Below are 24232 nucleotides of genomic sequence, written 5' to 3'. Positions count from 1 at the left end.
CTTTATGTTTTTTAACGTAGAAATCCCAAACACCCACAAACTAATATAAAAATTGTTCTGGTCCTTTGATATTATATTTATGAAATGCACTTTTTGCTTTAGAACAAAGACATTATATGAATCAAATAATCCACCAACCTTTATTCAATAATAATCAAGAAGTTATCATGTGTGTTATATCCAATGGGATTTGACAAGTGGGTCATATATACAGTTTGTATAACATAGCGTGTGGTTGTGTAGGGCCCTCTGGTGGTCTATTTCATACAGCTCAGCACAGCTCAATCTCAACAAACAGCAGGTAGCAATGCCTGGAGCTAAGACATATCATGTACAGGAAGAGAAACATTAACGCGTCCAAACTACAGATCTGTAAATCAAGCGCTCCTCCACTGAGGTTATATTTCCTGTGTTGTTAAAGCCTGTTTTCAGCGTTGTAGATTTTACTTCGGTATCCAACAAAATAATGTTAAATGTGCTGTCAAACTGAACCCCTTCGCCGATCCAAATATGTTATTATGTTTATGTTTATGTTTATTTATTTGCAAAATTAAAAGAAAATACAAACAAAAAATTAGCAAAGATAAATAATATACTGTGCAGGAAGAGGAAAAAACTCAGAGAACTTATTTGAAGCCTCCACCCAAATAGTGTTCCAATATCAAAAATGTATTAAAAAATACTGGTTATGATCTACTTTTTTTGTTATTTTGCAGTTTTTCTGAGGGATTAAGATCATATTCAAACATTCTTTGTTTTATTTTAAATAGTATCTGCCAAAAAAATATATTTTTTAATTAAAATCAAGACAAAAATGTATCTAGAATAAGAAATGATATATCAAAGAAACAAGTTGTAGAATAAGAAGAAAAATGAAAGTGGCACAAAATTACAAGAAGGGGCAAGCACCTAAAGGTAAGCATATCAAAACCTTGTCTCAAACTGGTATGTATACTACTGGTAAGTAATTTAAAAATCAATCCTTGACCCCAGTGTTAACTTGCACCAAAAACAAACATACAAATCCTCAATCACCATCAGACAACTGTAACTTAACTATAAAATGTAAAATCACAAGAATCAATGAATTACTTCAAATTACATGTTAACCATGACTTTTGCAGCGAAAGCGCCCTCTGGTGCTGTATTATACACACTGCTCAGCACAGTTCAATCTGCAGTTTATGGTAGTTCTTCTTTAATTCAGTAAGAGGGTAGCAGTTTTACTGAGACAAATACAAATATATTAACCTTAATCCTAATGGCGTACTTACTCTACAAGCACAACATAATAGAAAGAAGAAACTTCTGTTCCAAACATTATATTTATATCATGTGTGGGGAAAACACATGTTAAAGTGATTGTACAGTTTTTTAAAAGTGGGTAAAGTGAAAATGTGTAAGCAACAAGCAGGAATATTAAGCAGAAAAAAATGACTGGACAATGTTTCAACAGAAGACTTTACAAAGTCATAAATAATTTGCATTATGGAATAAAGCAAATAGGGGAAGTAACCAAAAAAAAAATTGCATATGAGTTTGTTGATTAAATTGTGTCATTTTTTGAGCATTAAAATGTTGTGTATTTAGCTGATTATTGAAATAATACTTTTCCTGCTGTATGTTGTCACTTGTGAGTTAAGAAAAACAAGAACTCCTGAGAGAAAGTGCATTTCACAAAATCCAATTTTGCACTACAATATGGAAGTTTTGATCACTGAAATAGAAACCCATGGATACGCTAAAACAGAAAAATGCTGTGTCATCAATTTTGAGCTGTTTTTTTGCCATATTCAAAGACATCAGCAGCAATAACACCTTTTGAATTGCATTTTGGCCATTTTGAAAAAAAATAGAACAAAGCAATTTTTTGATCTTTGGGATCTTGTTTTTGGCACAGCATTGTAGTCAGTCAGTTAGTCATTCTATAAAGTATTTTTGTAGAGAAATGATTAAATAACATGTTAATGTCTTAATGTAGTCATCACTGTAATGAATTGAAACCGATTTGAATGCAAGATAGTTACTTCAGAGACCTGTGGGACCACCTAGTGGCCAATTGTTATAAAGGTTAAAGGGAAACGGAATGGAATCTAGATACAGTATGTGCTCATTGTATTTACTACAAGGTAAAACAAGACTACTGGGGAACTATTTTGTATTAGATTCAATTTTCTTTGTATACTGTTTCTTTATAGTAAAAGTGGTACATGGTATAAGAACAATGTTTTGTATTTACTGTTCTGTGTTCAAAACAACTGAAGAAAAAAAAGGTGTCTGCTGGATATAAAAGTCAGGGGGGAAACCAAATAAAAGAAAAGTAGTAAAAAGAATGAGACTTTAACAAAACAATGTATGCAGATTTTTTTAATTGCTTATTTTGCATTATTAAGTCATCTTGCAGCTCCTCATTTTTTATTTTGTGACACTATGATGGAGCCTAATCCGAGGTTTTGAACCGCCTGGACTAATATCCCTCCCTTTGTTTTGAACATTTAAAACTATATTAGTGCACGTAATATTTGTAATCGTCATTTATCCTTTTATTGTTTTACACACCTGCAATTACAATATAAACACAGATGCTGTATGTCCACCGTTTCTCTTAAAGTAATACACTTCTTTCCAAGAACACAAACAAAGCTATTTTATAGCTTTATTCCCAAGATCCAATATGCAGGACTCCCGGTAACAAAAATCATCATTCCAAATTTTTCATCAGCACTCTTTGAATATACTCACTACAGCATGATTTCTTAAATATTCTGTACATTAATTGGAATATGCCAGCAGGTTGAGGAAACAAAACAGGAATTAGATGCACACTATATTTACATTCAGAGCATGAAAGATCAGATGGCTGCACTAACAGATGCTAAAACACTAATATGTGGGATGAGTAAGTATTTCCCATATGTTTTTTTTAATCGGCAGTCTTGACTTGCAAGTGATGACTTCATCTCTGTTATTTTTTTTCACTATTAGAATGACAGATCTATGAGCTCTGCTTTTTACCATTTAAATAAGGGATATATGAGCTCTGTCACCTCTGGAATCAGGGCTGTCTGTCGACCGCAGTGTGTACAGGTCTGTGAAAGTCTGAAAAGCCTCTTTATTTGATGTATTCTTTAAAGCTGCAGTGGGTAAATCCTTCGCTGGAGTGCACAGAACTTTCAGTCTCTGTGAAGGAAGAGGACAGTTTGCTTTACATGTGTACACTCAGTTCACCGGGAAAACCACAAAACTGCAAAACTACAATCAGATACATAACTTTGGCTTGTAAAGATTTTCTTTATGACAGTGAAACTTGAAATTGAGTGCCACATTTTCTGCAATGACATAAACACTTCAACAACTATTATCGTAATGAATCATTACAGCATCAGTCGGCTCCCAAAAATGTAATGGGAAAACACTGGATGAAGAGATGGAGGTTGGGGATTCAGATTCAATTGGACAGCAAAATGTAATACAAACCACATGTGACTGTACCTGTTTCAGTGTTCCTGGAGTGACGCCCAAAGCATACAGCATCCACAGAGGAACCATGAGTGTGGAAGAGAGGGTAAAGAACCCTCCAATGGTGTAGCCCCACCAGGGGTATTCATAAGTGTTGTTGAATTTGAGTGGAGTATATTTGACCAAGGAGAAGATAAATGTGGCCTACAAAAGGCAAAAATTGAAAAAGAAGAGAAGGTATAAAAACATGTGTGTGAGTTGTACTCTTGACTTTACTAACATCTAATCCAACTTTTAGCTCTACATAAGGCGTTTTTCGACCGCAGGAACTTTACCCCAGAACTAGGGACTTTAACCCTGAACTACGTGCGTTTCGACCAGAAGAACCAGGGTCTAAATTTAGTTCAGGAGTAGTTAATCTCCCCCTGAAAAGCCCCTGCTTTGGGGGTAGTACTTTTCAAAGGTCCTGGGACTTTCGGCTGAACGTAACAGTATTTGTGGAGTTTACACAGTTGTTGAAACACAGAGGGAGTTCCTGGGAATGCATAATAGTTTAGTTATTTATTAAGATTTCAAAATATAATTTTTTTTTTTTCTCCATACGTCACTGGCCTGATTTGCACAATCTACCTGGGACTTCAGCTCGCGGTCGAAACATAGACAACAATAGGAGCACAGGAACCTTTTAGTTCATGGTAAAGTAGTTCTGGGTCTAAAAGACCCCGGAACATTTGGTCGAAATGCACCTTTAAAAATGAGACATTGATCCAGTACAGCTATCTTTTCACTTGGTGGTCAGTTAAATGAAAAGCATTTAATAGCCTCTTACATGCATTTCTTTACCTTGTGCACTTAATGTTATTACTTGTATTTCTTAAAAGTGGGGAGCCTGGAATATTCTGAATCTAACTCTAATCTAATCTTAATCAAACTATTCCACCAACTCTCTTTTGCACAGCTAAAATGTATACCTCTTTGAAAAGTCACACAGCACCCATCACAGGAAATAGCTTCCATCTGTTTGAGACATAAACTACCTTTCAGGACAGACGCTTCTGGCAGCTGTCACACGCGCTCACTCCTTACTTGACCGTCAACAGAGTTACAGGCAGGCATGAACATGTTGAATACTCACTGTACAGATAGCTGGTGTGAAGTACTTCCAGCAGTATTTCATAAAAGGCCATGGCCGATATCCAATCATGTCCTTTATGTTATCATAATGACGATCAGCACCTAAAGAAAACAAGAACTATGGAGTTATGTCCGCATTGTGGCCCAGCCTGACATCTTTTGCCACAAAATATTATGTTGTAGGACATTTTCCTGTTATATTCTGAAGCACATATAAAGAAGTTACTTGTGACCCGTTGCACAACCATTACATCTTTTTTCTGATTATGTAAGTTGTAGGTTTCTTTATACAGTATCTCACAAAAGTGAGTACACCCCTCACATTTCTGCACATATTTAATCATATCTTTTCATGGGACAACTCTGAAGAAATGACACTTTGATACAATGTAAAGTAGTCAGTGTACAGCTTGTATAACAGTGTAAATTTACTGTCCCCTCAAAATAACTCAACACACAGCCATTAATGTCTAAACAACCGGCAACAAAAGTGAGTACACCCCTAAGTAAAAATGTCCAAATTGGGCCCAAAGTGTCAATGTTTTGTGTGGCCACCATTACTTTTCAGCACTGCCTTAACCCTCTTGGGCATGGAGTTCACCAGAGCTTCACAGGTTGCCACTGGAATCCTATTCCACTCCTCCATGATGACATCACAGTGCTGGTGGATGTTAGAGACCTTGCACTCCTCCACCTTCTGTTTGAGGATGTCCCACAGATGCTCAATAGAGTTTAGGTCTGGAGACATGCTTGGCCACTCCATCACCTTTACCCTCAGCTTCTTTGGCAAGGCAGTGGCCGTCTTGTGGATGTGTTTGGGGTCGTTATCATGTTGGAATATTGCCCTGTGGCCCAGTTTCCGAAGGGAGGGGATCATGCTCTGCTTCAGTATGTCACAGTACATGTTGGTATTCATGGTTCCCTCAGTGAACTGTAGCTCCCCAGGCCAGCAGCACTCATGCAGACCCAGACCATGAAACTCCCACCACCATGCTTGACTGTAGGCAAGACACACTTGTCTTTGTACTCCTCACCTGGTTGCCACCACACACACTTAACATCTTCTGAACCAAATAAGTTTGTCTTGGTCTCATCAGACCACAAGACATGGTTCCAGTAATCCATGTCCTTAGTCTGCTGTCTTTAGCAAATTGTTTGCAGGCTTTCTTGTGCATCAGCTTTAGAAGAAATGTGAGGGATGTACTCACTTTTGTGAGATACTATACATCCATACTAAATAGCCAGTTGTCAGTAACATAACTTATTTTTTTCTGATGTCTCACAGACTCACTATTTGGATTTCACTTAAGTATGGTCCAAAAAAAGAACACATCTAGAATTACTGTTAATCACCATAGGTGTCACCAAAAGATTGAAATGTGGTAGATTGTATCTTTAATCTAATTATTCAGTCAAACTGAAATGTTCAATCAGTTTTGTTTACAACTTGTACATAAAAGTTTTGATATCTTGAAATACACTGAAAATAAAGAGCTTGTGCCTCCTTGAAAACACCCATTATAGTCCTTCAATACAATAAGTTGTACAATAGTTAACCTAAAAAGAGGAAAATCTTTCATAATTTAGACCCAAAGAGACATGTTGCTTAGACTCACTCTCTGACCTCTGTCTCATTAATTGTCTCACAACCTCTCATGAGGCGGAGAACTGCTTTAAAAAGTACTGAGTTCAACCCTGTGGCTACAGCAGGTTCCACTCGATTAAAAGTTGTACTCACCATAGACCCATCCTACACAGACCGACTGCAGAATAGCAAAAAGCAGAAGTGTCATGCCACTGCAGGCGTAGTAGTCAAACAACTGGAAAATATAAAGGCCTCCCTGAGAAAGAGAGGAGACAGATTCAGTCTGAGAAAGTGGATACAACATTTTCAATATGTGTGAACCATACACAACCTAAAACAGCATAATGTAACATCAGCAAATCAGTCATAAATTGAAGAAATCAAGTTTTTCACCACTTACGTACCTGTGTGACCATCAGAAGGCCAACCAAGAAACTCCCCACAGAAATTGCAAGAAGAAGGAGTTTACGATGACACTGGTTTTGGAAGAAGGCAGGATACATGTCGGAGATGGTTGTGACCAATGCTTCTTGATACACAAACTGCGAAGAGGAAATGTGTTTTCGTTTCGTTTAAAAAGAAAAACTGTATCATTGTGTCTGATAAAAAAATTGTGTATAAAGCAGGCTTAATAATTAGCTCTACCTCACTATCTAATCCTAAAAAGATGATCATAACAAAGAAGGAAATAGCCCAGAGCTGAGGAAGTGGCATCAGCGACACAGCACGGGGATACGCAATGAATGCCAACCCAGGACCTGCAAAGGAGCATGGGTAAAATGTTCAGTTTCTTGAACAATTCAAACAGCATGAATCTGTGTTTCTTTATCAAGCTCCCATACCTGATTCAGCCACCATAGATATATCCACACCTTGCTCTTTTGCCATGAAACCAAGTACAGAGAAGATGGCAAACCCAGCTATAAAGCTGGTTAAGCTGTTTAACAGGCACAGGTACACACAGTCTCTGCAGGAGAAAAATGGAAAAATTGAAAAACAGGCGCCATAATCAAAACTACTGCTAGTACTTTGATGAAAGAACAAACCTGTAGCAGTTGTTGGTGTACTTGTTGTAGCTTCCTAAAGATGTCAAAACACCTGTGCAAACTCCATAGGAGTAAAAGATTTGGCTGCCAGCATCCATCCACACCTGCAGGAGTTCAATGAGTTTTGGTGTTAACAGGCAAATTGCTTAAGCATTAAATAAAACTTAATGGACATTCTTAGCCAAGTCAGAGGCAATGCAATATTACGGGCAATCCAAGTCAGAGTCCATTTTAGTCCCAGGGGAAATATCTCTATAACCATTCAATGGATTGCTGACAGATTGTGTACAGACATTAACAGCCAACTGATGTAAAGACTTCTGGTAATACCTTGACTTTTCTGGCACCATCATAAGGTTTGCATTTGGGATTCTGGGTAACATATGATTGTATATCTTTGGTGATTTTCTAGCTTTTCCTCTTGTGCCATTATCTAATCATTATCTCTTTTGATATAATCAGTTGAAAGAACTAAAATGATGGTATAAATCATTTGATGTACTTTGCAGATTCTGCATTTATCTGAAAGTACAGCCATCTTACTTTGAAAAGTATAATTCTAACTACACATTTGAGGAAATATATTCACTATCTGACTTCCTAACCAATTTGAAAATGACTGTTAACATATATTTTTTTAAATAATCCCAAAAATGTAACTTCCATGATAATTTGGCACACTATGTAGTCACGATCAGCGACTCAAGCGCTTAGTGAGACTGGGTAAAGATATTACCTCCGGATCAGTGAGGCGGGACGGGTCTGGGTAGAGGTAGAACATGATTCCATCTTTGGCTCCGGGTAACGTCAGACCACGGACAAGCAGCACCACCAGCATTAAGTACGGAAATGTGGCAGTGAAGTAGACGATCTAAAGCAGAAACACCAGTAAATTTTTGGGTGACTTAAAAGTAAATATTAATAGTGCAGAAACAGGGATGAAATTCCAATTAGAAATTCCATCTAGCCCTTTCTGTACCTTTCCTGTGGACTTCACTCCATTCCAGACACAAAAGTAACACAGTGTCCAGGCAAGCAGCAGACAGAGGGCCAGGTCCCAACGAATATTGCCAATGTTTTCAATTCCATCGGACAGACCCAGGACTCTTCTCCTGTAACAGAGTTTATTTATCAATAATACAACGAGGAAACTGAAGCCCTTATATGAATCTAAATTCCTTTTACTTACTCCCAGAATTCTACAACTGAAGATGTGCTGTTTCCATATAGGTTCAGGGGCGATGTTTGATTGTGACCATGCTCGAAACATCCGTCTTGCATGAAAGAATATCGAAGTTTATGAGAAACTGATGAGCACAACTTGTTGCACAGTATTATGTGTGAGTGCTAGAAGAAAAAGCCTTGTACCTGTGTTCCAGCTGTTGCCACAGCTGGCCCATGGGAGTTCTGAGCTGAAGGAGGAAAACAGGTAGAGAAACGTCCAAGCCAGTATGATTATATAATACACTCCAGTGTATAAAACAACCACTTGGCTTCCATAACCTAAGCCTGTAGAAATATAGAGACGCCATATTTTGATATCATTTGAATACATCAATGTTTGGAGAAAGAAAGCAATGAGAGGTGACTTTTACAATTAAACTGACTCAAGAAATAATGATCAGATATGAACTTAATAAAACAAAATAAAGAATCAGAAAAACAACCAACAAGAATCTCCCTCTTTCTGCCTATCTTTCTTCCCTCATTAAAATGGGGGAGTGGGTTAGGGTAGAGCATACAGCCTAGCTTGACGGTGATAAGCTCTGTCCCAAACAGGCTTCTCACTCTGGGTATGCCTCCCCTGTCCTCTTTCTATAATCTCTCTTCAGACTCTTCTCTCTGTTTTTATCTGTCTTCTCTCCTTTCTTCCTTCAGGAAAAAAGCGTAACTTGGCTGATTAGAGCTCATGGCCAAACAGGCATCTCGCCCTGTGCTGTGCCTTTCCTGTCTCCTTTCTACCAACCCTCTATGGACTCTTCCCTGTTTTCTCTCTCCTCTCTTCCCTAATGGGAGGGGGGGGGGGATTTCTGAAACCAAAACAGTAAGAAAAGCAAATATGTATTTTTTCTTTTCAATATGACAAGTCATAGTGACTCATTATTTGGCTTCACTACCTCCAGTGAAATATCTGGCAGCAAAGTGCTCCACTTTGCTCTTCAACCAGTGACTTACTGTGTCAGTCTGCCATTTGGTGTTGGCAGATAACATACAGTAGGTTTTATCAGGGCATTTCTCTGTAAACAGCTGTCTGCTGCAACTGAAAACCAAAATATAGACATCCTGGGCAGTGAAAAATGAAAAAATAGCTGTATGTCGCTGAAGCACAGCACAGAGGTGAGTGCAAAATTACAGAGTTCGGAGATAATTTTCATAATGTGTATACAAATGGCTCCTTTGCTCAGAGGCTATAAGCAGATATTTAAACCCTTGTTTCTTTAAATATATGTATGTATGTTGCTCTGTGGACAGAAAATAGTGTGAAAAAAACAACACTATAGAAGGTTATGACAGCAGCTCTAAAATGCACTTTTGACTTTAGGCTAACAACCCAATAACCTACAAACTGCATGTAGATTGGTTACAGCAATTTTCATCTGCAGCTACATATTTATGTTTTTTTGTTTTAATTATTTCATACACATCCTATATATCCTATTTGTTTAGCTGTTTGAAAAACTTGGTCGTTCATCTTACCTTCAAAGAGAGGACTGATTTTTCTCCAGCACGTTATTCCGCCCTGGCTGGTGTACTGGCCCAAAGAAGTCTCCAAGAAGAACAGTGGGATGCCACAGGTGAACAAAAACAAAACATAAGGTATGAAGAAAACCCCTTTAGAATAAAGAAGGAAACATCTTGTTAGAATAGGTTACTGATAGTGTCCAGCAGAAGAATATTAGTCAAATTGAATGTTAACGGCAAAAAGGTTCGTTGAAAGTTCAATCAAAACAATCACATTAGTGTGACTGTTTCAACATTGGGACTCAGTCACTTCAGAGACAGAGGTAAAGGGTTTGTATCACCTCTTAAATTAGCAAATTGTTGCCCCAAAAAGCCAACTATTAACTTGATCTTAATGCCTGGCTGCACAGCTTTCATCTCAATCTTGTTACATGATGCACTCCTGCTTGCAAGAACAAAGACCTACCCCCTCCATTTTTGTAGCACAGGTATGGAAATCTCCAGACGTTTCCAAGTCCAACAATGTGTCCAGCCACAGCCAGAATGAACTCAATCTTACTGTCCCACTGCTCCCTCTCCTGAGGTTTGGACTGAGTGAGGCCAGGACTGTTCCCGAGGGTCAAGAGATTAATTTTCCCATGAGAGTGTTTGCTTTGGTCCATTTTTACCTGCAACAATAAATCATGTTGTTTCTTTGAGTCACACAGTCAGAGAAAGTTGAGTACAGACGGTACATCATGGATTACATGCCATTTTCTCAGACTATAAATAAAGCTTAAATTATCAGGTTTTATAAGATCTTTAGAATGAATACCAGGCCTGAACAAACATATGTTGTAGCATTAAGATCATATGACTTGGCTAGACAGTTAGAGGACCTGCATGACGAGCATCTATCTATATGCTGACTGTGCCTGTGAAAAGCTATTGATGCTAAGCAGCATCTTATTAACCTAGTTTAGTTTGAACGCAAACATTTCTTTACTATCACCAAAGTACAAAGGCTGTTAATTTTGCAAGTTTTTGGTCGTAAACCAGAAAACTGGAGCGATAAACAACCTGATACTGGTGGTGGAGAAGGGTCATGGGGCCACCAAGGTTATCAGGGGGCTCAGGGAGCAGTGATCACATGTTATTAAGCATTCAAAGTCTTAATTAAAAGCATTATTATTGGCTTATTAATTTAGACAGAAGAACAAAATAATGACGTACACTTTTGGTCAAAACACTGTAGTCAAATAAGTAAGTGTATAAAATTAAAACAAAGTCTCAAGAAAAACTGAACTAAGTGTGTCTTAGCATTTATTTTCTATTTCAGCGTATAAATGCAGTGTATAATTGCAGCAAAAGAAAAAGTAATTCAAAGATTTTCCGTATGCAAACGCCAAACTAAACATAAACTAACTTCAAATCTAACTTCACTTAATGAGTATCTAACGTAACATTACAGTTTACCTGATATACATCGTAACAACAGGTCAAAACTTAAAAATGCACACTTTACCTTGAACTGTGGAAGTATTTCCTCTTCTGACAAATCCTCTTCTTGTTTCCTGAAAGAAAGCAGCCCCCTCACAGGAATAATTTGGATGTTGAGGGTTTCTGCAAGGAGGGGCAACTGAGACTTACTTAACCAGTCTTTTCCTTAGAAACCAACACCCTGCCTCACACACACACACACACACACACACACACACACACACACACACACTCTCAGTGTTGGTTTGTCTGTGTGCCAAGATAAAGCAGATAACCTCTTGGGGCAACGCAAAGCAACGCAAGGCAGCTTTATGTATACATCATGTTTTTAACAGAGACGTGGGGGTTTATTATCTCAGAAAAACAGACCAACATGAAGCACATTTCTCTTGCATAGGCTGGTTCAGTAAAGTTCATTTCAGAACATTATCATTGCTGTAGTTAGCTTTTGTTTTTGTTGTTAATCAACACCAAGATCTATTTTTAAGTGGCTGGATTTCCTGAAGTCTATTTTAGTAGAACAGAGCTGCTCATTTTATACAGTATGCTGATTAGCTATTCCAAAAATTCTCACAAAGTTCAGTTTAAAGACAAAAAAACATAATTCTCATTGTGTTATAAAATATCTCAGACACTGACACAATAACCTGAGATTTTATCAGTTACCTTTGCGTAACTCAACTTTATTTTTACAGCACCTTTGACATGCAAAACATACATGCAGCCCAAAGTGCGTCCAGGAAAACTATGGACAGCAACAGTTTAAATAATAAAAAATAAAAATACTTTTAAAATACTTTTAATAAAATAACTAAACTAAATAAGTCAAATCAATTGAGTAAAATAGTTTAATAAATAAAAGTCAGTAAAAAAATAAACCAAAACCAGTTAAATTTGAATAAAAAGTAAATACAAAGAAACTGACTTAAAAGCCAAGTTAAAAAGGTAGCTTTTAAGTCTCTTTTTAAAAACACAGAGAGACACATGAGAGACATTTAAAAGGGAAGCATTCAAGGACCTCAGTGAGCTGCCGGGAACATAAAATGAATGATTATCTGCAAAGTAGGGAGGAGTAAGGCCATGTAGAGCTTCACAAACAAAAAAAAGAACTCTAAAATCTTTTCTAAAATAAACAGGTGGCTCATGCAAAGTTTTAAGAATTGCAGTGATATGATCTGTTTGCTTTTTCTGTGTTAAAACGTCAAGTGACTTTGAGTACCATGAAAAGCGCTATACAAATCTTATCAATTAAAACTCTTGCAGCAGCATTCTGCTGGAGTTACAGTATTTTTCTGGTGATACAGGCATGTATTACATTTTTTACTTCTTTCTGGGATAAAAAAGGTCTGACTTTAGCAATATTTCTGAGATAATAATATGAAGTGCTTATGACCTTGTTAAAATGAGGATAAATATGAATCTAAAACCACTCCCAAATTCGTAACCCCGTCTAATCTCTTCAGCAGTATTCTGCTTTGGATCAAGCTTTCCTAAAAAAAAAAAAATAATCTGATCATGAAACCAAAACAACAGCAAACTTACTTGTTTCATTTCTGTCTGAACTTCACTTTAAGTGTGTTTCTTGCAATACTTTGACCATTGCAATAACATCTTATTTTACATGAACTCCAGATACCAACAGACACGACTCCTTTTTCAGAGAGAGCAATGAGAAAGAGGACGATGAGAAATCCAATCCTCTCATTTGAGGCTTTTGTTCTCCTTTCATGCAGTGTGGTACTAATGTGAAAAGAAGGAAAACCTGTCTAAGAGCAACTCTCCAACTCAGTTTTGTGTGTAACTTGAAACACCAAAACACTGATGAAAAAATTGCAGAAAATGAAATCTCTCTGTGAGGTCATGTCATCATCAAGACTGGTCTCTGATTGTTTATTCATAAAGAAGCATTGTGTCTACCAGGTGCTGAAGCTGGGGCAAAGTTCCCTCCACTTCTGGGTGCATATCAAAGCTATGAAAAATACAGTCTGTGTACACTAGAGGGAGCTAAAGATCAGCAAATTAATGTATGAGTCAACACCAATCAATTGAAGTCAAACATATAAACACAAATATGTACCTCTATATATAGTTACAGTAGATGAAAACACCTGTTACCTCAGGTTTTATCACTTTAATTTTAAATCTGGAGGAAAGGACAGAAACCATCAAGAATAAATAAGCAAAATCATGAGTTGGCTTATTTATTGTATATGTTACTACCTTATGCCTAAACTAATGATAAAATATATAAAATATGTCTGCTTTTAATTGGGTTTTACTGAAAGTAGCTATAAGGCTCTCTTTGTATCACAAAACACATTGCCTGTGTTTCCAAGTGAATGATGGGAGAATGGTTGTTACTGTCCATGAGAGGACGCTTGTCACTAAAACAGTAGGGTTCTGTACTTTAAACTTTTAACATATATTCCTTTTTGTTTCACACTTTAATAGTCCATGATGTGTTCTGTCTTTCAAGTGGTATACTCACACATACTGGTGATGTGATAAAGCGGACTCAACCATGCAACTTTGCCCAGCAACTCCCTGCCTGTAAAGCTTTACGTCATATCTTGAAATACTTAATGTGCTACCAAAAAAAAATCGTATTGCAAGAATAGTGTATGTTGTAACGCAGTCAAGTACCGTGGGGAATACGACTTCCTGTGAGAAGGTTTCTGTCTACTTGTAGACAGAAGTGCAAATATATTTATTCAGCTGCCTGTTTGATGTTAAGAGGAAGATCAGCAACAAGGACAGGTCTCCTGCTAGGATGAGGAAACATAAACTCATCATTGTGTTTTGATTTATTTATTCATTTGGTCTAAGTTTGGGACCATCAATCATCAATCAGTCAATAAGACTTTATTTATAAAGTGCTTTTCATACAATGGCATTGTAACACAAAGTGCTGTACATAAAAACAACCTAAAAATAGAATAAATTAAGAAAAAGATCCCACCCCCAGCCACGACCCCAAACCCACCCCACAATCCTAAGGTTAAGAACACAATATCTGCAACAATAGTAATACAAAGAATAAAAAGAAAGAAAAAAAGAAAAAAGAAAAAAAGAAGTTGCTGAACGAACTGAGGAAACGCTCTCATGATATCTTAATGAGGAAACACTGGAGGTAAAAAAAGATGTTAAAACTCAACATAGAAAATTAAATTCACCAAAATAAAATACATTTCTAAGATAATAAAACACTACAATATTAAACCATTAAAAGAACATAAGATGCTATATTTAAAATAAATAAAATAAATAAGTACATAGATAAATAAAATAGAATGAAAGAGATTAAAATTTGAACGAGATAATAAATAAATTAATTAATAAATAAAACTGTTAAGAATAAAAATAAAACTCAGTTAACAGCAAGACTAAAAAGGTAGGTCTTGAGTTTTCTTTTAAAAATGTTGATGCTCTGTGCAGCCCTCAGATCTTCAGGTAGGGTGTTCCACATGCGTGGGCCTTGATTATAAAAAGCTACTTCCTTGTGGTCTTAGTTCTTACTTTTGGTACAATTAAAAGTCCACTACCTGAAGACCTGAGGGCTCTCACTGGCTCATATGATAAAAGCAAATCTGATAAATAAGAAGGGCCAAGACCATTAAGAAATTTAAAAAACAATAAAATAATCTTAAAATCTATTCTAAAAGATACCATCAACAAAGCTTCTAGATTCTGCCCCCTAGTTAACAATTGACCCTCTAGCAGGGCTGTTAAAACCATACAACAATTACATACAATTCCAAAAATTTTGACACTGTGTAAAATGGATAAAAACAGATTTGATAGTTTGCACATCATCTAAACCCTACATGAAAAAAAAGTAGTAAAAAGACAACACATCAAATGTTTAAACTGACAATTTAGTTTAATAAAAATGATATGCTCATTTTAAATGTAATGCTGGCAACGTGTTTCAAAAAGATGGGACAAGGATAACAAAACACTGGAAATGTGTAATGCTAAAAAATAAATCTCCTGGAGGAAAATCTCCCTACTAATGAGGTTCATTTTCAACAGGTTCGTAACATGACTAGATATATAAAAAAAAAAGGCATTCCAGAGACGATGAGTTTCTCAGAAGTAAGATGTGAGAGACTGTGGGAGACTGCATTAGAAAGGTACTTTATTAATCCCCAGGGGGGAAATTAAATTTTTTCACTTGGTTTTTTTTTTTGAATATGCTATACACACAGTATATACATACAATCATGCACACCCATGCAGTGAACATGCTTAGGGAGGGATGTCAGAGTGAGGATGCTGCCATCAACCAGCACACCTTGAGCAGTTGGGGGTTCGTGCCTTGCTCAAGGCCACCTCGGCAGTGCCCAGGTAAGTGAACCAGCACCTCTCCAGCCACCAGTCCACTTGCCAAACTTCATCCTCCATATTGTGACTCGAACCGGCAACCCTTCAGTTCTCAAGCCAAGTCCCTATGGACTGAGCTACTGCCATTAGCAAGTAGATGAACAATCTCAGAATAATGTTTCTTAGTAGGGGTGTCCCGATCCGATATTGATATTATGATGATTTTATCGGCCAGTATTTTTGGTTTAAGTCCGAAAAAGACGTAGCAGCTGAGTGCAAAACTTGTCATGCACAAGTTTCCCGTGGTGGCACAGATCCGGGGAAGTTTAATACGACCAACCTCAACGCGCATTGAAGCAGCATCACAGCATGAGAATTTTCGCAAGCTACCTTTGTGAGTCCACTATTGAACCTAAGAACAATCCTTTACATTACTGGAGAGCAGGCTGAGTTATTATCTGAGGGGCTCAGTGTTAGCTTGGTCTCTACCTGCAGCAGGTGTGCTTTATGAACCAGCTCTGCCGCCTCCATGCCTATGCTCCATGCATGTCTTATCTTCATTGATGATTTTTATCTCCCGGGTGTGCGTTAGTGACAGAAACACAACCGGGGGACGTCTGTTTAATATTTGCCGTTTGCCGCTTCTGCCGCTTCTGCCGCTCTCACGGTGAAAAGCTCCGCGTCCATTTCATCCAGTTTGGTGATACATCAGACACATTTAGTAAGTTTGGATCAACTCCTTGTTATCAAAGATGCCGATGCATTTCAGAGTGCCGAGAACTGACTGTCCAGCGCATATGTCACTGCGAGGTGCATTCAGGGTTCGTCGTAAATTTGCGATACAGCCTTCATATTGTGTCCATGGCATTTTTATTTGAATCAAGAGAATCAAAATATCTTCATAGTGGTCACATCAAGAATATTTTCTTTTTACTTATGAGTAATATCACTTGATCAAGCCTTTTCTAACATTCCATACTACAAAATAAGTAATAAAAGTATGTATGATTCGTGCTAATATCGTATCGGATCGATATCGGTGTCGGCCAAAACTTATCGTATCGGAAGTGAAAAAGTTGTATCGGGACACCCTTATTTCTTAGCATAAAACTGGATAGAATTTCAGGATTTCATTGCCTGCAGTATATAATATCATTAAAAGATTCCGAGAATCTGAAGACATTTCTGAACAAAAAGGACAAGACCGAAAAACCAAGACTGGAGGGTCATGATCTTTGGTCCCTTGTAATATATGCATAGACATGCACAGAGGAAAGTCCAGGACGGCACATTTTAGACTGTTCAGCCCAACTTTATTCTATTCAAAGTTTTGTGACCCATCTGGTCATCTTGTGTTCTCTGTGTGCGAGTCCTACTTTTGCTGCAATTAAACATGAGGTTTAACTGATTTGAAAACCATTAAGTTCAGTTTTTAATATTTTACACAACATCCCGACTTTTCTGGAACTGTATTAAAACGCTGTATCAAAATAATATAATGATCCAACTCAGTACATTTGGATACTCTGTAGAAATCAGTGCATCTTTTAAAAAACACATTTTCCAATGTTTATTCTATCAGTAGTTATTTAACTCAGTGTTAGTTTTAATGCATTACTAGGAAAGCTAGACTGACATTAGCTAACATTTAACATGTACATTATGTTCATGTTAACAAAGTATTAAACCAAACCAACCAAAGGGTTCAAAAGAGCTTTAATTCAAAGCTTCGGGGCTAAGAAAGAAAAACTGAAAAAAGCACACAGCATTGATCTTTATGTAAAGTGGGGCTGGAATTATAAATCTTCATTACTTTCTGTGCAATAAAACGGGTGCTTAATCCCAGTGCTTTTAGGATTTTTTAAGGTTGTAATAAATATAACTATCAAAATAATATTAAATGGAAAATCCATTTCAGCCTACACTTCAACTCAAAGATCCTTGGTTTGTTTGAGACAGTTTGATGGAGACTTCTGTTGTTAGCTCAGCAGACAGCTGTGTTTCTTTGAACTAAAGTGACCCTGTCTGGCGTCACTGGATGAGGCTGCCAAAGATAACTTATTAACAAACCATATAATGATTCATACAACATCTTGCTCCTTCATTACCATTGCACACTTGTTAAAAGCGCTTGTCTCAGAGGTACAGAGACAGGTGTTTGCACAGAACTGAAGAGTCTGAGGTGACAAACGCTGATCAAATGACAGGGGGATACCCACAAGAATACCACTGTGCCTTAGAGGACGACAGTAGGTAAGCAAACTTGATTTGATTTCATTATTTTATTGGCAAGATTTTAAATCTCACTGGGTAGCTGTTTTTAAACCACTTACACCATAATTTGAATTATAAATATATTATATAAAACTGACATTACTGTTGGAGCGTTTTAGCTCAGATATTTGTCTTCAACTTTTATTTTTTCAAGACTCATAATGTAAGAAAAACATTACAAAATACAAAACAAATACAATACTGTCAATGCGTGATGTTCAATTAGACTTTGGTTGACACCATAAAGAGTAGTTTAAGGGTAAAAAGGATGTTAGTATGGCTCTTAATAAATGTAAGTATATGGACTGCCAGAGAGACGGTTGTTGAAGAATGTTGTAAAAAGATCCAGAAAAAGCTTGTATGTTTACTCTAATTTCAAATGATGTTACAATTAAGGTTAAACAAGGTTTATGATGTACTTACGATAAATATAAATACCATAGAAAAATGGTTCAACAAATAGTTTCCAAATTTAAACACAATTTTCAGATATTGGAGGATTATTGTTCTTCTTCACATTCTATTGTGTAGTCTATCTGCATGATCTTATCAAGCGTCACATCACTAACATCACCCATCATAGACGTGCTCATACATCTCAGCAGATTCCATCTTATTCTTCTATTTACATTTATTTAACAGCTGTTTCCAAGTTTGCTTTTCTCTGCCTGCATTGCATCTGCATAAAAATAAATCTAGGTTCCACCAATTTCACCTTATCATATTATATGATTTGATATTAAATAAGCTAGTTTGACTACAATCAAACATACCCATTGATTCAAGCTGCTGTTTTTTCCCCAACTCTGCATTCCGCTTTTGTCCCGCCTCAGCAGTGTTTATTTTCAGGTGGCTATAGAGCATCATAAAGCTGCTTTCTAGCTGCATTAAATAGCAATAGAAGAAGAAAACATTAGTGACAGTCTCTGCCATATGCTCCTTTTCTGAATCTCACACCACTGTTAAATGTAAACACATATGCCACGCTGCTGTGTCACAGAAACATTGGCGTAAAGATCAAGACAGACACTGTCAGTGCCTGCTACTTGCAACATCTCGTCCTGCTGCTGGTTAGCGCTGCTGCCCACCCAAACAGACCGGTAACAGAACAGGTGTGTATATATCGTGCACAAGGGGGGAATAATTCAGTCATTCAAATAATTGCAGGATAGATCAAGTGGCAACCTCCGGTCTAAAAATATTGTCCAATGCGGAAGTGTTAAAAGCTGCAATTCATCGAGGAGGATCTGCTTAAGGCTGGCTCCGGAAGTACAGGAAGTCACATACACATGAATGGGAAAAAGATGATCTTTGCAGCAGAAATAAACATGTTTACAGCATGGTACAAAAGACGAGTGTAGTCTGGATAGCTCATTTCTCAATGTGCTCTCACTGTGAGGGGGGTGAATTTTTTTCTACCGCAGCAATTTCGAAGATATTGAGATTATCTAGTCTTCCAATGAGAGGCACAGCTACATGTGGGAAAACGCTGCAGCTGTTGGCTAGGAGGCTTAAACTCCGCCTCTTTACGTCACCCTGGCTCGACAGAAGCAATATGGCTCCCGCCAACGATTGGTCTCAAAACAGATCTTCAGAAACAGATGGGTGACGTCATGGATACTATGTCCATATTCTATACAGTCTATGGGATAGATGCCAATGGTTATCGAATAGTATTTTTGGCCTGAAATGCCCATCCCTAGTAGGCATAGGGCTGGTCAATATCATATGACAAAACCATATGACAATATTTTTTAGATGAATATACAATATATATCTTGATTAGGGTTGCAAAGAGGTGGAAAAATTCTGATAAATTTCTATGGGAAGTTAAGCTGGGGAATTTTGGAATTATTCAAAATTGGAATTTATGGGAATTAACTGGGAATTGAGGGTAATTTAATGGAAAGGTATCATATCCAAGCATTAATGTTTATTTTGTTATAAGCAGACGTCCATCCAAAATAATACAATTAAAACAGATTTATTTGTAAGTAGAACTTTATCAAGTGTTAAATATTTTATTGAAAAAGTCAATTATTTGAGTTGAGTTTCCAGCTTGTGAGGCATCCCTGTGTGATCTTGGGGAAAACAGCTGGTTTGGAGACAGGCACTTTTCATCTCCGAGTCTTCCATGAACGTACTGACACACTTACACGGCACTGACAGCGTCCGTCTCGACCTTTATGTCGGTGTTTCTGTGGCACGCCGTGGCATGTGTGTTTACATTTTAAAGCCATGCTCAGTCTCTGGAAATACGTGTGGAGAAGAGTGAGATTCAGAAACAGAGAAAATCACTGTGACTGTCACCATTGTTTTCTAGCATTCTTCTTCTTCTGTTACTTGACTCAATTGGCAAACAGCTTTAAGATGTGCTATAGCCATTACAACCAGGCACCGAAAATATTCGCAGTAACTCTTCAATTTTTACTAAATGAACGAATATTCAAATATGCGAAAATCATTGCCCATCCCTACTTCATTGTACATTTCTCTTTCCAAATAGTAATTGTGACTTGTGTCAGTGGTTTTTAGCAGCTTGAAAAGTCGTCTGTTCCACATTTGCAAAAAGTAACATGTTCTTGGGAAATCATTAATGCTGAACAACATGTAAAGGTTTTGGACGTACTGTATACTGGCATCCAGTAAAAGCCGTTATCAGACCTTGCATATTTTAGAAAGATGAGGCCAAACAGCTTGTCACACATGAAAACATTTGATGCATCATGAAACAAAAAATACAACAAAGGAGGCCCCAGGTTGTATAGGGGCTGGAGTCCTATATCAGGCAAGAATGAGACAACATTTCACTTTTGAAATCCTGGCAACTAGTCTTCTCGGTTCCCAAATGTTAAAAGAATGTTGTTGGAAGTAAAGGTTATGCCACACAACCGTAGGCATGCCCCTGCCCCAACTTTTTTGAAATGTGTTGCTGGCATCAAATTTAAATAAACCTACATTTTTCAAAAATTCTATAACATTTTCAGAGCGCTGGTAAGCATAGAAGTTTAAGCATGCGCCCCATGTACAGAGGGAGTTGTCCTCATAGTAGCAGTTGCTGGTTTGATTGCTGGCCATGGCCCTTTGCTCAATGTCATATCTAATATAAATACATTTATGTCATTACTCAAGACACATCTTTTGTGTGATTTTATTTAATTTTAACTCTGTTTTTAAGGGTCTGTTTTATAAGTTTGCATGCTTTTTAGTTTTTATTTCATTTCATTTTTTATCACTCCATTTTGCTTTTCACTTCTTGTTTTTATTGCCCACTGTGAGGCACTTTGTTACCTGTATTGAAAGGTGCTATATAAATAAAGTATTATTATTACTATTATTATTATAAGTATTATAAAATAGGTAACTTAAAAAATAAACAAATACATTAATAAAACAAGTCAGTTTCACCAGTTGGTATGTTGTCTTGTACTATCTTTAAATAAATATAGGGCTTAACTAAACCATTGAATTCTGCTTTTATTAAAATTGCAGTGTCCCAACTTTGGGAATTCAGTCCATAGTTTCAGTTGTACCCAAAGAGCTAAAAAAAACAGTATTGATAATGAATTAATAGACTGAATTGTGAAAACCATTGAGGTAAACAGATACAACTAATAAAGCTAAAACTGACAATAAAGAACAAAAACCACTAAATGTTGTTAAATAAAGTGAAAAGATCATGTATTAGACTGAATGCCTTAATTGAAACACGTGACACCTTTATGAATGTGTTTCACATACTGCATACATTTGTGATATTTCACACAACTCATATTGAATGTAGCATAAAGTTGTGCTGGACAGCAGTGAATGTAGGCCCTCAGGGTGCCAGTGGGGACAGAGAGACTCAGAGGGAAAGACACAAAATGTCATATCAGGTCACCAGCTGTAAATTTTCCCAGACAAGATTCTCAAATCTATCACATTTCATCTGATAAGCACGCTGTTAATTCTTTATTTCAGTCATTCTTTGGACTTCTTGTGATGTTTTTTTTTAATACAAGAAGTCACATTATTAGTCTTTGGCTTGTCAGTTGTTGACAATGTTAGGATGATTGCATTCGGACATCTGTTTCCTAACTTAATGATGATTATAAAATATAGTAATTAATTGCTAAATTAAAATTTGAGGAAAATTCAAGCATTAAGAAGCAAAGGTTTCCATTATAACAACTTACTTGTGTTCACTTGTAGGTCTTAACTAGAGTAACTTGTAAAATAACAAGGACTGAATGAACTCTTCAGTTCCCACTGTCAGCTGTCAGCTGTGCTAAACGGAGTTCAGATGGTGCAAGCCTTTTATACATAGGATTGAAAGTTTCTTTTTGTTCTGTTTTACAGTGGAAGTTAAAGCTTGGGTGTGCATCTTGAAAAAAAAACCAAGTGAATAATATTTTGGAAGTATCCTACCAGGAAGATATCAAAGTCACTACTGAAGAATACATTAATGTATCAACCCACAGAGTCATCACATTGAAGAAGCTCTGCCACAATTAAAAGTACTGAACTTCATGTTTGTATTGATTGCATATGTGTAGTTGGTGTTTTCTGACCAAAAAATCTCATCTTGCTTACTTTTAAAGGTGAAATATTACGCTCTTTTTCATCAAAATATAGTGGTCTAAGAGGTCCCCAAAACATGTCTTTGAAGTTTATTGCTCAAAAAAACACTTTGAAATCAGATTTTGGCATGCCTGAAAAGCCCTCTTCTTCAGCCCTGCTCAGAACAGGCTGTTTTCTGTGTCTGTGCCTTTAAATGAGAATGAGCTCTCTGACCACGCCCCCTCAGGAAGTGGATGTGCCCTCGGCTGTCCGAGACCCGCGTTACTTCAACCCTCTCAATTTGATCCAGAATCTGATCCTGACGGAGAGGCACCTCCAGCAGGACCTTTCTGAAGGATTGGTCACAGATTTTGTGTTTCTTGTTGTTTTATTTGTCAGTATGTTGACGTGTGTCTTTGTACACAGTGACGAACATGTAGCTATGTGGCTATGCTAGCTAGCACTTTTCCATGAAAAATAAAAATCATCCACTAGATCTTCAAATCTGCAGACGTGAGGAGCAAAACCGACCTTTGTGTTTATTAAGAGAGCCTACAACTAGCAGGCCTCCCTCCTAAGCTCCTTGTTAGCACACCTGTGCAGGTAATGAAAAACGGAGGAGGAGTTGAGTTGTATTTTATACAGTCTATGGGCTGAACAAGCTCTGAGTTTTGACTTCCGTTACAGACCGGGTGGCGTTGTGACGTATGAAAAACACTGAAACTGAAACGGCTCATTCAGCGCACATTTACAGAAAGGTGGAGAAATCAAAACAGGGGCAGAATGGATTTTTTTCATTTTCGGGGGGTTGTAGACATGCCAGGGACACATATTTCAGGTAGAGAACCATTAAAAAGTCAATTTTGCATGATATGTCACCTTTAACATTATTATTAGACCTTTATTTTACCAGGTAAAAATGTTGGAGAACCAGTTCTCATTTACAAACATGACCTGACCAAGAGGCCCCAACAGGGACACATACACAAACATAGACATATAAACATAAATGAAGCGGCTCAGCTTGTAAGGTGCCGCAGAGACTAAATGGGGTTGTGCTTGCGACGCGTCTTGCCATTAAATCAAAATCAAAGTTCAAAGTAGGTTTTCTATTTATTAACAAACACTCAAAATAAATCAATATAAAGAAAGATTGAAATAAACAATGAAAATGACGATGATGGTGGCGGTCAACAAAAAATACTCAACCCCACTCACCCTCTATGTGTGTACCCCCGTCCCCAACTGAACAGGTAGATAAAAGGTAAACCACACCCATGAACCCAAAACCGGAAATGAAGTAAGCAATAAAAAAGGAAATAATCATGGTTAACGAATAAGATAGAAAATCAACATTATGGCCCCTACAATAAAATAGAACAAAAGTGCACAAGTAACAGGCTTGGGTGATGTGAAAAAAGTATGTGTGTATACAAGTGTGCATGTAAGTAAAGTCCGAAGTGATCAGCAGGAGCAACAGTCAACTAAAATCTGTTGAAGTTTTAGCTTGAAGGTTGTGAGTGGAGTCAAAGTTGAGAGTTTGAGGGTGTTTTGTAAATTATTCCAGTCGTTAGCTGCTGCAAAACGAAAGGGATTACAGACGAAAACAGTAGAAGTACCAGGGATGATGACATTGATGTATTCACTGGACCTAGTGCAATATGAGGCTTGGGTGACGTGAAAAAGAGAGGACAGGTAGGGAGGTGTC

At 37.2% G+C, this 24232-nt stretch overlaps 1 protein-coding gene across 1 annotated transcript; it reads right to left on the bottom strand.

The window, feature by feature from the left end:
* Window positions 1–2398: 2398 nt before the first annotated feature.
* LOC117815553 (sodium- and chloride-dependent GABA transporter 2-like) lies at window positions 2399–11503 on the bottom strand. Its single transcript, XM_034687322.1, has 15 exons — window positions 11411–11503; window positions 10373–10574; window positions 9922–10056; window positions 8593–8733; window positions 8414–8498; window positions 8204–8336; window positions 7961–8095; window positions 7225–7328; window positions 7021–7145; window positions 6824–6936; window positions 6583–6720; window positions 6332–6434; window positions 4595–4695; window positions 3493–3663; window positions 2399–3180 (listed from the first exon to the last, which is right to left on the bottom strand). Exons 2-15 carry the CDS (start codon window positions 10566–10568, stop codon window positions 3019–3021), a joined length of 1842 nt encoding a protein of 613 aa, XP_034543213.1. The 5' UTR covers window positions 10569–10574; window positions 11411–11503; the 3' UTR covers window positions 2399–3018.
* Between the last annotated feature and the right edge of the window lie 12729 nt (window positions 11504–24232).

This window comes from Notolabrus celidotus, chromosome 1, assembly GCF_009762535.1.
Source record: "Notolabrus celidotus isolate fNotCel1 chromosome 1, fNotCel1.pri, whole genome shotgun sequence".
NCBI classification, from domain to species: Eukaryota; Metazoa; Chordata; class Actinopteri; order Labriformes; family Labridae; genus Notolabrus; species Notolabrus celidotus.
Note: the sequence above shows the minus strand (reverse complement) of the source record. Positions and strands in the feature narration are given on the sequence as shown.